The 13,544-nt window shown below is 39.1% G+C and overlaps 1 protein-coding gene across 1 annotated transcript in view; it reads left to right on the top strand.

The window, feature by feature from the left end:
- Positions 1-13,544, top strand: part of gnav1 (guanine nucleotide binding protein (G protein) alpha v1) — a 30,801-nt gene that overhangs the window by 14,813 nt on the left and 2,444 nt on the right. Inside the window, exons 6-8 of the mRNA XM_038714138.1 lie at positions 9,153-9,282; positions 9,470-9,541; positions 12,262-12,349. Of these exons, the coding sequence (XP_038570066.1) occupies positions 9,153-9,282; positions 9,470-9,541; positions 12,262-12,349 (290 nt within the window). The remainder of the gene's footprint in view (positions 1-9,152; positions 9,283-9,469; positions 9,542-12,261; positions 12,350-13,544) is intronic.

Genomic DNA, 13,544 nt, shown 5'->3' with positions numbered 1-13,544 from the left:
CTGCAGCCGGACTGATGAACAGCAAACCAACATCAAAGACAACTGGGGTTTTTTAAACTGCAATCACTGTTGTCCTAGGCTCAATTTGTTGTTTTAAAAGTGTAGTTGTGTGTATTTTTAACTATACTGGTACAGTTTTGGATATTGATACCAAAACCATCTGAGTTTTATTAAATTATACTGATAACAACAAAATAACCAGCATTTGTCAAATGGATCAGTTACAGAAAATACAGCATAATACTGGAAAACTCAACCTTTTCTGAAGAAAAATTGACATGTGCTTGCTGCTGAAACGGAAACCATTGTAGCTGAAGTGTTAAAATACAAATTCTGAAATATGTTTAAATAGAAATTAAAACAGAAAAATTTAATTGAAAGTTGAGTTTAGATGAAGGATAACTTCAAATCAAAGTGCTAAAATGACTTAAAGATTCATTTCAGCATTGAAAGGTGTTTTCAATGTCAACCAAAGTATATGTGTTATATTGAGCTAAAAGTGTCAGTTACAGTGGTTAAACTGAAAAACAATTAAAGTTAGTCAGTTAAAGTGTTGGCTGCAGTGGGAGCACTGAAAGCAGTTGGAGTAAATTATGTATGAACAATAAGAGCTGAGGAAGTTTTTGTATTGTTTAAAAGGTAAGGCCTACAATATGTCAGCTTGAAATGAACATAATTACATCTAAATCGGGCAATATCTGTTGTGCTAGAAAGAAGTGAGGGTATCACCAGTGTCATTAGAATTAATCGTCCAGGAAGCGTTCATATCCGTTCAAAGATTTGTGACAATCGATCTCATAGATGTTGAGATATTTCACTGGATATGTGAAAACTTGTTGGTGGAGCTGGAGGAAGAGTCAAGGCATCGCAAAAGTCAGTAAAAGTCAACATCTGGGCACCATGTATGTCTACACAGACTTCACAAGATACAAGGCAATCCCTCTTGTTGTTGTTAAGATATTTCAATTTGGGCCACAGTGGAAGATCAACTGACAGACCAACACTGACATCTGTAGAAAAGTCCTGTACATCCAAAAACAACTAACTATTGTCACTGTACCTCAGTATGAACTGTAGACACATTTCTGTCAAGTCAGATATCATCATGTTGCCCAACCCTAGATGAACCGAGTTCTGAGTCTAGCCGAATGGTTTCACATGCCAAATGGACCAGCTAGTTGTGATTTGGCGCTATATAAATAAAATTAAATTGAATTGAAAAGTTATAGTAATCGTCTTTAGATTCTTCTTTATCTTTTTAAGAAAACAGCAGCATGACACATGTACAACAAATGATTAAGACTTACTCCGGAGCAGTAATTTCCGAGTGAACGCTGAATTACATTTAACAAAATTATGAACGCAACACTTTTGTGTTTGCCCCCATTCATCATGAGCTGAACTCAAACATCTGAGACTTTCTCTATGTACACAAAAGGCCTATTTCTCTCAAATATTGTTAACAAATCTGTCAAAATCTGTGTTAGTGAGCAGTTCTCCTTTCCTGAGATAATCCATCTACCTCACAGGTGTGGCATATCAAGATGCTGATCAGACAGCACAAGTGTTGCACAGGTGTGTCTTAGGCTGGCCACAATAAAAGGCCACTCCAAAATGTGCAGTTCCATCACACAGCACAATGCCACAAGTTTTAAGGGAGCGTGTAATTGTCATGCTGACTGCAGGAATATCCACCAGAGCTGTTGCCCGTGAATTGAATATTCATTTGCTCCACCATAAGCCGTCTCCAAAGGCATTTCAGAGAATTTGGCAGTACATCCACCCGCCTCACAACCGCAGACCACGTGTAACCCAACCAGCCCAGGACCTCTACATCCAGCATCTTCACCTCCATAATCGTCTGAGAACAGCCACCCTGTCAGCTGCTGCAACCATCGGTTTGCATAACCAAAGAATTCCACAGGCCACAATCAACAACCTGATCAACTCTATGAGAAGTAGATGTGTTGCACTGCGTGAGGCAAATGGTGGTCACACCACCGGATACTGACTGGTTTCCGGACACCCCCAGTACAGTGAAACTGCACATTTTCGAGTGGCCTTTTATTGTGGCCAGCCTAAGTCACACCTGTGCAATACCCATGCTGTCTGATCGGCATCTTGATATGCCACACCTGTGAGGTGGATGGATTATCTCGGCAAAGGAGAAGTGCTCACTAATACAGATTTTGACAGATTTGTTAACAATATTTGAGATAAATAGGCCTTTTGTGTAAATAGCGAAATTCTTCCAAATTTGAGTTCAGCTCATGATGAATGGGGGCAAAAACAAAAGTGTTGTGTTCATAATTTTGTTCAGTGTAGAAATAAAGACTTCGGCTCATAACGGCAGCATGAAGGACTGGGTGATTTTCCATAGTTTCGTTTTATTAGAAGGGTAATGGGTCACGTAGGGTTCATAAGGATACATTGAGCACTACACATTTAATCGTGAATGTGTGTGTCTTAGTGTCTGTCTACAGTGTATCATTTCAACAAAATCAGATTACTTTCTTCTTCTTTCTCAGTAATGCCTACCTGAGGAGCACCTCTTCTCTCATCGTACCACGATAACAACCTGTCATTCATGCACGCAGATTACACCTCATATGGAATTATAACAATAAAACACATTACCTCAGCTTTTCATAAGATCTCAGTTTAGCATATAAACATTGTAGAGCGAATCAGTTTGTCAGCAGATGATGGACTCAGTCTGGGGCATTTGTGTCACATCTAAATACTTCCTGTACGTACTGGATGTCTGGCTGATTGGTGTGTGTGTGTTTTTGCAGTAAATACTGTGCACACATTTAATGCAATATGATAGTCAAAGTATTTTACATCAGGAAAAGTTTAACCAGCAAAGAAGCACTTTGATCATAACCGTATCTGTTGTCCCGTGCAGGTAATTGCTGGTTTTCCTCGCAGTCTTATGTTTGCGTCACAGTTGAGTCACCTACAAGCTAGTTGTTTTTGTTTTTTTTAAATTTGTGTGTTTTTTTCTTTCTTTCTGTCTTTAAAACATTGTGATGGTGACATCACCACAAGGTGACGGTGTCAGATGTGAGCGGGGGTAGCAGAGTCCCAGGTGGTGATGTAGGATAGATAGCCCAGCCTCCCCGCTCTCACACACCCTCTTTCTTATCTGCCTGAATTCTTCAGGAGATAAATAATTGGGTATAGTTAATTGACACACAGCTGTGTGTGTGTGTGGCGAGATCAAGCCCTTGGGGTTGATGAAGAAGCTTAGCATAAATTAATGTAATTATTTCAAACTGGGTGACAAAAAGGATATTAAATGGATTTAGAGAGTTTTCCATTCAGACATAGAGAGCATGTGGTTTAAGTAACTAATAAATTAACAAATATTTTCCTTAATTATAAGTAGATGCACTGGATTTTGTATTTGTAGTTGTTGTCTTAAAATATCAGTATTCAACATTTAAATAATGTCAGTGTTGGTTCAGCAGAGGTTTAGGAAAGCAGAGAAAATATGACAATGGAGATTTCAGCGCCGGCTTGGTCTCATTTTGTAAATATTGAAGCTGCACCTGCAGCTAACACAATTTGAAAGTGTCTCCCTCAGTTCAATGACTGTCTCTTTCGTTTTGTTTGACACTCAAGGTTTCTCATCTGAGCCAGCATCTGCGCCCTGCACTCCTATTTGTGTTATTTAAGAAATGTGTTGAACTTGACTGGTTTTAAATGATTCTGGCTCTTTCAGTATTGCTGCAGGATGTGGTTGCTCTGCTGAAAATGTCAAGTCACAAATTAAAGTGTGTTAAAAAATGCAGGCCTTGGGCTTTGAGCAGACCCTCCCATTCCCCTCACTCTCATCATAAATAAATATTTACATTGGTTTAAATGAAGCTTTTCTTTCAAGGACATCGGTACATGTCCTATAATTTGTACCAAATTACGCAGTTCTTTTCCAGGAAACTTCTTGGAAATTAATAGAAAATTAGGCACTCATAAACTAAAGTCACCCTAAATTTCTGAGAAACCCTAATGGGTTTTCCTGGGGTTTTGTGAAGCTAAGAGGAAGGAGAATTTTATCTAACAATAAAAGAGTGTCACATGTGTAATAGATGGGCTAATTTTAGCTTATTTCGGATATATCAGTGTATATACTGGCCGATAAGTAACAAGAAATTACAACAGAGAAATGCCATTAAGAAATTGTGTTGTCAGTACATACTTTGTCCACACCGAGCACTGATTATTTTTCAACAGTAAATGTCTTGTTCGCTACAAATCTAGTTTACAATTCTTTAATAATTAATATTAAAGGATGCCATCCATTAATGCTTGTTTCTGTTACTAACTGATATATCGTTATCGGATTTATAAACTCTCAACTATTTACTAGTGGCCTAAAAAGTGTCCTGTGGAATCCTTCAAGAATATCAATAACCTTGGACTTGTGCGTAAACAAACAGTATATCGTGTTTGATCAATTACATATCCTTGTCTTATTTGCTATGTCTAACATTACAAGACAAAAAATCTACTCTATCAACACGGGTTAAATAATAAAACATTAACAATGAACAAGACTTTCACAGTATTAAACATTGAACTTAAGTTCCTACTGTGTATCAAAGATACTCTGAATAATCAATGTACATAATGATCCCACACAGTTCGATAGTGTGACATCAGTCTTGGGTTTGTCTGCCTCCATCCTGCTGTACAAAAAGAGGACTGTTTGCTTCTCCCGCACCTCCCTCACCTGCATTTAGATCAGGATGTGGAGGATGAGGGAGAAATGATTAAATGTGATAGCAACTACATTCTTTGGAAATTAAAACAAAGTGTTTGCCAAATGACATCCAAACACACACTACTGCCAGCTACTGTGACTCACAAGCTTAACGGTCAAGCCAGCTATCAATTAGCTAGTTATCCCCAAATCACATTTGATTGGCAAAATTTTTTAGATGAATTGTTAAATATTATTGTTAAAGAATATTGTTTGACACATATTTAGCATTAAACAATAGATAACACAACACGGGGTTAGAACTTGAGAAATTATTTTACTGTCTTTAATATCAGTTGAGATGTCATAGGTGTTGACTTTTGGTGTTCTTCTTTAATACAGAACAAGTGTTTAAATGGAATAGTTTGACATTTTGGGATAAACTTGGCTTTCTTGCTGACAGTTAGATGAGAAGACTCATGCCACTCTCATATCTGTACAGTATGGCGTTGGAGACGGGAGGAAATTGGCTTATCTTAGCATAAAGACAAGAAATGGTTACACTACCTCTAAAACCAAATTTTTAATATTGTAAAAGTTTACATTTTTGTTTGTGTACACATTAAACAAATGAGATACAGTGTGTTTATTAATGAGCTTTTAAGGTTTTATTTTAAATTGACAGAGCAAGGCTAGCTGTTTCCCCTGCTTCAAGTCTTTGTGCTAAGCTAATTATCGACTGTGTCCTGCTCCATTCTTAACAGTTAGACAAAGTGTTATCGATCTTCTCATCTAACTTTTGGAAAGAAAGCATGCAGTATACTTACTGTATCTGTACTTCCCAAACTTTCTAATCTTGTAGGATGGCTTAGATGGAAGGAAGTTGTGTGCAAGATGTTACGTTGAAAGTAATCGAACCACTAAAACGACTCTATTCCTCTATCTGTGTGTGGGATGGTAAAGTAGACAAGCTGTAAAATCCCATCGAATGAGTGGGTATGACTGATCACCACTTGTCATTCTGTGTTGGAAAGACTAAAACTGCAATTCCCATTCATAAGATCTGGCTCCCTTCAAAGAGCCACAATTCCCATTCACTAGTGTACAGGCAAATGAGAAATGTGTGTGTGTGTGCGTACAGTCTCACAACTTTACACCCAGATGCAGAGTATTTAGCATACAGACGTCCTGTTTGATCTCTGACCCCTCAGTGTAATAAGGATCTGGGTCTTTTCCTGCATCATTAACATCAACTGCTCTGATAATTACAATTACAACACTGCAGATAACGGTGAACATTATGGGGCAAGAATGGTGGGTGTGGAGGGAGGAGAGGAGGAAAGGATGACGTTAACTGAAGACAAAGTCTGATTATCTAAGAAAAGTGGTCCTTTATACAGACAAAGTCAAAGTTTGAGACAGACTATAGACCAGTCCTCTCTTCAGCCCGAAAAGCAGTGTACACCCTGTCAGAACAAAAACATTTAGCTTTTGCTATTTACATTTTTAAAAAGTATTCGGTAACTGTTTTGCATGAGATCTAGGGATGGCAAAGTTGCTCTGTCAGTCTGCCACTCACAGAGCCACTAGTGTATGGCTGTAGACTCTTTATGCCTTTGCACACAAAGTTCGTATTTTTCATCTGAAATTGATGCTGGATTAAATATAAATATTCCGAAACTTTTGTCTGCCATTTAAGTTTTTTCAGGTTAAATTTTCTTTGTTTTTCGCGTCCATGAATTTTGGCAAAGCAAATACAATAATAAAACGCATTGGACTCTGTGCAAAGACTTTTTATCAAATGATTGATTTAAACACTTGATGTGCAAAGGCATTAAGTTTTGTTGAATTTTATGGAGTCTGAAGTCCTCACATTTGTCAGTTGAGTTTGAGTCCAAGTCATGTGACTCGAATACACACCTCTGCCTCTTCCTCTACCTGAAAGAAATAACTTGTACGGTTGATTCACTTAGAAGGCAGTTTGCTGGACTGAATATGATATCAAAGCAAACAGCATGAGGGGATTGTAGACAATGTATCTGTGTGTGTGAACTTGCAAAGCAGGCAGCACACTTACTAGTCAGTGTGTTATTAGGGTGACGTATCCATGTGTTTGTAAGTAAATTTGTGTAATGAAGCATAAGCTTCATTGACCTGTCCTCTACCGGGCTTCAATTTTCACGGAAAATTTCCATCGGAACCCATACCTCATCTTTACATTATACCGCCTTCACTGTTTGTTTCCCTCTTTGTGCATCTGTGTTTCCACATGTTCATTTCCCCTCTCAATAAAGAGCTGCATTAACTCGATGGATGCTCAAATGGAAGGTGGGAGATGGCACATCTGGCTTGGCAAATGGTTGAAGAGGGACGAACTGATCTGTTTCTCTCTCTGTGTGTTTCTCTGCTCTTATTCCTGTTGTGTTTCTCTTTCTCGTTCTTTTGGAGAACATTGACCTTTACGCTCTTTGTGCTGCCGTGTTGTGATTGTCTCTGGCAATATGATGTGATTGTCTTGGTGAAAATTGAAAAAGAGAAAGCCCGGTCTACAGGGACACTCTCCACGTTATGTTTGTGAGTGTAAATCCCATATTTTTGGAATATGACCTTATTTAAAACTAATACAATCTGTCATTGATCAGAGTTACCAGTCAGTGCTACAGTAGGCTACACCATCAATATGCAAGGTCATGAACACACAGACATCCCAGCCTTGCACTTTTCTACTGGGAATTGTAGACTCTTGTCTCTCCCTCACTGACCCCACACACACACACACACACACACACACACACACACACACACACACACACACACACACACACACACACACACACACACACACACGATATCGTTTATAATTTTAAAACAGTTTTTGGATAACCGATCTGGTTTAAAATATAAATGTGTAATATTGGTATCTGTAATAATAATTTAATATTATTGTTATGTTCTCCTTAAAATCAGACAGATTTTGAAGAATTTCTGCTGTCTTATTATCTGAATAGCAAAGGCCAATCACAAATTGTAATATTTAAGGGAATATGGACAATATTACTTTAATACTCCTAAACAGGGGCTTCTGCTCGGGTGTGGGTGTAGGCACTCTGGTTGTTTACTCTTTTAAAGGTCCCTGATTGGAGTGTGTTGGCTCGATAAACCAGGAGCACCTGGACCCAGAGTCACACTGTGCGAATCTCTTATTCCTCCACACGAGTACAGCTGTAGCTGTTACTGTTACTTGCCTTGGGTTATTGTCTACATCTTGAATAATTGTTTTTAGTAGTTTATCTTTTGGCATTGCATGTCCCTCTCCCACTTAAGTTATGGCCCTATCGGCAGGGTTTACCACAATAAGCCCTATACATCAGACTTGCATCGCACCTATTTGGGGATAAGAATTGCTTTTCTCTGCTATTGCTAGGAAAATGCTGAAACGGTTGTGTAGCAGTACACAAACAAACATACAAATCCAAATCTGATTTGAGACATGAAAGATACCTGAATATTCACCAATATTAGGTAGGTATTATAGTGAACAGCAGAATGATGCCAGTGCCACTACTGATGAATGGCTATCTTGAGTGGCCTGCTGGAGTAATGTTACAGTCATACGGTAGCAGCATCTGGCTGTTGTCTCCAACTAAATATCAGCCTAGCCTAGCTCAAACAGCTGGCTATTAACAAGTTGGTTATTTACAAACGACACTTAGCTGCTGATTCAATCATATGTCCAGAAAAGCAATATCTGGTCACTGTGTTGGGTCATTGTCACTGATCCACTTGGACGGGGGAAGACTAAAGGTGGCATCACTTTTGCTGTTTTCAGGACTGGGTTAATCTGTAAGAGGCAAATATTTAAAGGCCCTGCACAAAGGTGTTTTCAGTTATTTTGCTCATTAGACCTCTCCGCAGGTTGATGTTGGGCAGTGCAATGCTGGGAAGTGCATGAAGCCATCAATCTCCATGTAGGCTACTAATAAGCTAAATAAAGGTGTAAGAAAACGAATACAAGGCTGTGTCCAAAATCCCTCCCTATTTACGATGTAGTACACTGTATTTAGGTGAAATGTATGCACTATGTAATGCCAAATAAGAGAAAATAAAAGTAGTGTCCATTACACTACTTTCTACAAACATCACATTTAATTAATGTCAAATTTACTGTTGTGCGACTCCACGTGATGACTCAAAGTGACAGTGATTCATGGTCATTCTTGAACTGTAGAGTGTCTATTATACAAGGATTAGTGAATGAGTGATTTGGGACACAGCCGGGATGATGATGTTGGAGATGTCAGTCAAACGCAGAGGAGGAGCTCTAATCAGTGGAATCGGTTAAGACACCTGTGTGGGTGGACCACGGGTGTGACAATCAGATCGATGAAGTGTACGGTGAATTTATTGAGTGTAACAACTTTGCTGTTCTCTCTGTCTCTGTGTGTAGGATGTACGATGTTGGAGGCCAGAGAACTGAACGGAGGAAGTGGATTGGTTGTTTTGAGGATGTCAGGGCGGTGCTGTTCGTGGTGTCGCTCAGCGGTTACGACATGACCCTGGTGGAAGACCCCTCCATGGTACAGGCTGCAATCAGTCTATCCCTCACAAACGGTCCATGTTCTCCAGTCAGAGCAACTAGAGGCCACTTTTGAAGTCTCACCCAATCAGATTATGTTTGATTCATAATCTAGACAAAGTTGCCGGTGTCGGTCTTTCTGTGCTCATCTGTAGCTATCTGATGGTGTTATTGTCTCCTCACCGCAGAATCGTCTTCAGGAGAGCATGAAACTCTTCTCCTCCATCTGCAACAACATTTTCTTCCGCAGCACATCCATGGTGAGAAATTCATCATCACCTCCTCCTCAGGAGGAAAGATGCAGTCAAACAAAAACATTAATTTAAAAGAATCTTTATAGAGACTTGTAGAGTTGCCTGCTGGTAATTTGCAGAAGAATGGTTTCCTAAGTCACAATAACTGACCCTATAAAAGATAATGTATTCATAGAAATGCTGTTTCATGAGAGCCTTTTGTTAATGGAGGAATCAGAAATCATTATGTGTATTTATGTCTGTATATAAGTATATCCATGCATTTAATTATAACATATTCTTACTTTCAGTGGTCACTTGGCAGATATAGTCAAACGGCACCAAAGCTGTAAGATTCTGTGAAGTAGCATCCTATAATGCTGTGCAGACTCCTTAAAACAAAGCTATGAGTACTACCCTCTTGACGGGTTGAATGTGGTATGGGTTATGACCAGGTCAACCAAAGCATGATTAGTCAGGTAATTTTTTTAGGAAATTGACATTAAACAGCCACACTAGCAGCTACGAAGCTGTTTTTAGGCACAGTGGTGCTTTGACCTAAATGCCGACGTCAGCAGTGCTAACATGTTCACAGCACAGCTTGTACTGGAGTAATGATTCTTTGTTATGACTAGGGGAATTAATTAACACTAACCCATGCAAGTAGACCACTACTAACAGGCCACAACATATTCTGAATGTTGTTGGTAACTGATGCCTGAGAAAGTATTCAGGTAAGGCGTTGGAGCTTACTGGAGCTACTTGGTGGGACCAGGCCCGATGACCTCTTAATTGCCAACGGGCGCTGATATCTCACACCCTAATGTTGGTTTCATTTAATTTAGGTTACAACAGGTGTTATTTCAGAGATGGTCGTTATTTTCATTGTCCGTCATAGTCTCAACAAAGGGATTCCTTTCTGTTCTGCTGCAAAGCAACTTTCTTGCGTTTCAGCTTCCTTCTTCTCTTTTCCCTTTATGTCTTCTTGATGTTAGGAAGAAGAAAAGCCAAATTACTATGCTTCAACATCTGGAGACCCTAAATGCCTGTTCAAATAAAAAAATCTAGAAAGTCACAACAAGACCAAAAGGTGGAAACGTCTGGGTCCATCTGAGGTGGTAGGGGAAACGCTGTTCAGTTTAACAGATCAGTTGGTGGACGGAGCCCATAGATGAGTGGAGGAGACAAATGCAAAATGTCTCTGTAGCTCTGTGTTCCCTATAACCCCATAGACAAGAATAATACTGATGTGTTTGATAATTTTTTTCCGCACACACAGGGCACATCCTTAGCCCTTTGTCTCGGCGTCCTGTCACTCATAATTAAATGGAAGTTGTAATTAGGGTGAGCTTTGGCGAGGTGACATTTTCCCCTCTCTGTATTTTTCCACTCCCGTTACCGGTAAATGATCACATTAAATCAAGACCGTAACAAGCTTTTTAATTTTATTCTACTTAACTCTCATTTAGAACCCACTTAAAATACAAGTCACTACATGTTGACGCGAGCATCAACTGCTGTTAACTCTCTTTCAGACGCCTTTCACTGTGAACACTGTTCGTAACGTTTCTGAAAAGGCTGTATCAAAAGAAAAGAAGTAATTTGCAGTTGGTGTTTGTTCATTAAAAATATCGCCACAGACACAGAGAATTTCAAAGATCTTAATAAGAAAGTATTAGTAAATTATTCTTTTTTTTTTAACCATAAAGAAATGTTATTAAAGGCTTCATTAGCCCCAAATGAGCAATAAAATGTCTGTGTGTGACGTGTTTATGTGCAGGGTTGTGTGTGGGCCTGCACATTAACATGGCTACCAGGCTCATTAAACAAAAGTGTTTAATGATACCTTTTTTAACGTGGGAGGGAAATGTGTAACCTCCACCTCAATTAACTCTTCACTGTGGCTGGTCAGTGATAATTACACACCTAGGTACTGCTCTGTATCTCGTTCATTGAAAATCTGCTCTACCTCATCCCTCCCTCATTATTTATCAGAGGCTTTTTTTGTGTGTGCGTGTGTTTGCTTTTGCGATCAAATGTGCCAGAAAAGAGAGAACTTGGTCATAGTTTTAATTGGTTGACTACAAAGCCAAAAGTACCTGTGAAACATGGTGGCAGCAGAGCAGAAGTTGAGTTTAGAGGCAGAAAAGCAGCCCATAAACAGTCTTGCCCCTCAAACAGTCTGATGGCAGGAAATTCGTGTGTTCGAACGCCGCAAAAGTGCCCTCTTGGATGCCCCTATGAGGGTTAAAACATGACCTCCACACACATGCAAGACCATGTGCCCTCATTTTTAAAAATGCCCCTGTTGTGATTTTTGTTTTATTAATCTTTTCCGTGTGTTTTGGCCCCACCAAATACAGCTGGTGCCCTTTTTCTTTCCCCCCTTGCCCCTCAAACAGTCTGAGTACGCCACTGTTGCACACTAATGAGTGATGCAAGGTCATTGATCTGCCATCATTATCCAGCACTGGTATCAACACAGCTATTGATTTTCACATTTTAGGTAAATATCTGCAAAGTGACAATAAATGTCACTATAATATTTGAAACTGATTTATTGGTTTCATTGTCTGTTAGTTATTGCAGTGCCACAGACGGGAGTCACCAAATCTAATCAACATTGTTCTTTTTCTTGTGATTTGACTTTCTGATTGATTTTCCTTTTCCACTGGAGAGAGGCCTTTGACTTGGGATGAGCTTCTCCTGCTCTCAGCTGATTGTTTTTTGTGTTTGATTTATTGCAGATTTTATTCATGAACAAGATAGACCTTTTTCAAGACAAGATTTTACACTCGGGGCGACATCTGCGGCTATACCTGCCCCAATATAAAGGTAGGACTCATGTTTGTTAGCTGTGTCATTTATTGTGTCCTGCACATACAACTGTATTAGGCCATGTAGTCCAGTCCACATGGACACCAAAAATACTCCTGCAGTGGCCAAAAAAATGTCACATGAACATAACTTCTTACGTACAATTGCACTCAGTGGCCACTTTTATTACTTAAGTAAAATCCAGTGCAATCCAATACAAAAGAATATATAAAGGATATTATAAACACATTTCGGTATAATGCCAGACCACTGACAACCTCAGTAATAAACATATAGTTGAATTAATATTAAAAAATAAATTTATAAGTAAAAATTAATATTATAATGTTCCTAAATGGTGAATTAGTGGCAGATCTGTATTAGTTTCCATTAAATTGTGTAAATGTAACTAATAAAGCAGCCAGGGAGTGTATATTGCAGACAAATATACTGTCTTACTGCCACAAAAAAGGTTCCCTTCTTAAAACACCGCTCATGTTCCTCATAATCATCGATCTTGAAGAACTCAGAAAAGGATATTTTAACGAAAGGTGTATCAAATCATCACATACTGAATGATGAAACATGAAATAGACTTCATATTGACTTCTCCTTTCCTCTCCACCATTAAACCTGCCTGCTTCTAAAGTTCGTGTTAATGTGCCTGAACATAACTGTGCACACAGAGACCTTTGACTTTTAGTTTAACTCTGCTTCACATGTGATGTGTACCAAACATCAAGAGACCCACTTTCCATAAGGAACAATTTGTGCTGAGCATCATATTATACTGTTTTGAAAAATTACAAAAATCTAAACAAAGACTAAACAAAAGAAAGGACCAATTTGCTCAGTTTAGGGGCTTTAAAATATAAATACAGACTGATAATAAGCTCTCAGTCTCCCACACAGGTGGGGACACACAATGATCTCAGTGGGCTCAACAGGGGCTGGGTCCTCTCTGCTCTCATGCAAATGTCAATATAAATGCTAAAACTCCTGGGATTGGGGTCTGCTAGCAGAGCAAGAGTCAGTTCCACACTGACCTCAGATATGATGACAGAGGCTCCCAACCTTTTTTTGTTTTGTTTGATGTACCCCCACAGCCCTATCATATGAGCTCATGTAGCCCGTTACCAACATCAACCTGTCATGTTCCTAATGTCCATCCATCCATTCATTTATCATCAACCGCTTATTAGGGTCGCGGATG

This window comes from Micropterus salmoides, unplaced genomic scaffold (assembly GCF_014851395.1).
Source record: "Micropterus salmoides isolate LMB-PRFRI ecotype aquatic unplaced genomic scaffold, ASM1485139v1 Ms_hic_scaffold_12, whole genome shotgun sequence".
Lineage (NCBI taxonomy): Eukaryota > Metazoa > Chordata > Actinopteri > Centrarchiformes > Centrarchidae > Micropterus > Micropterus salmoides.
Note: the sequence above shows the minus strand (reverse complement) of the source record. Positions and strands in the feature narration are given on the sequence as shown.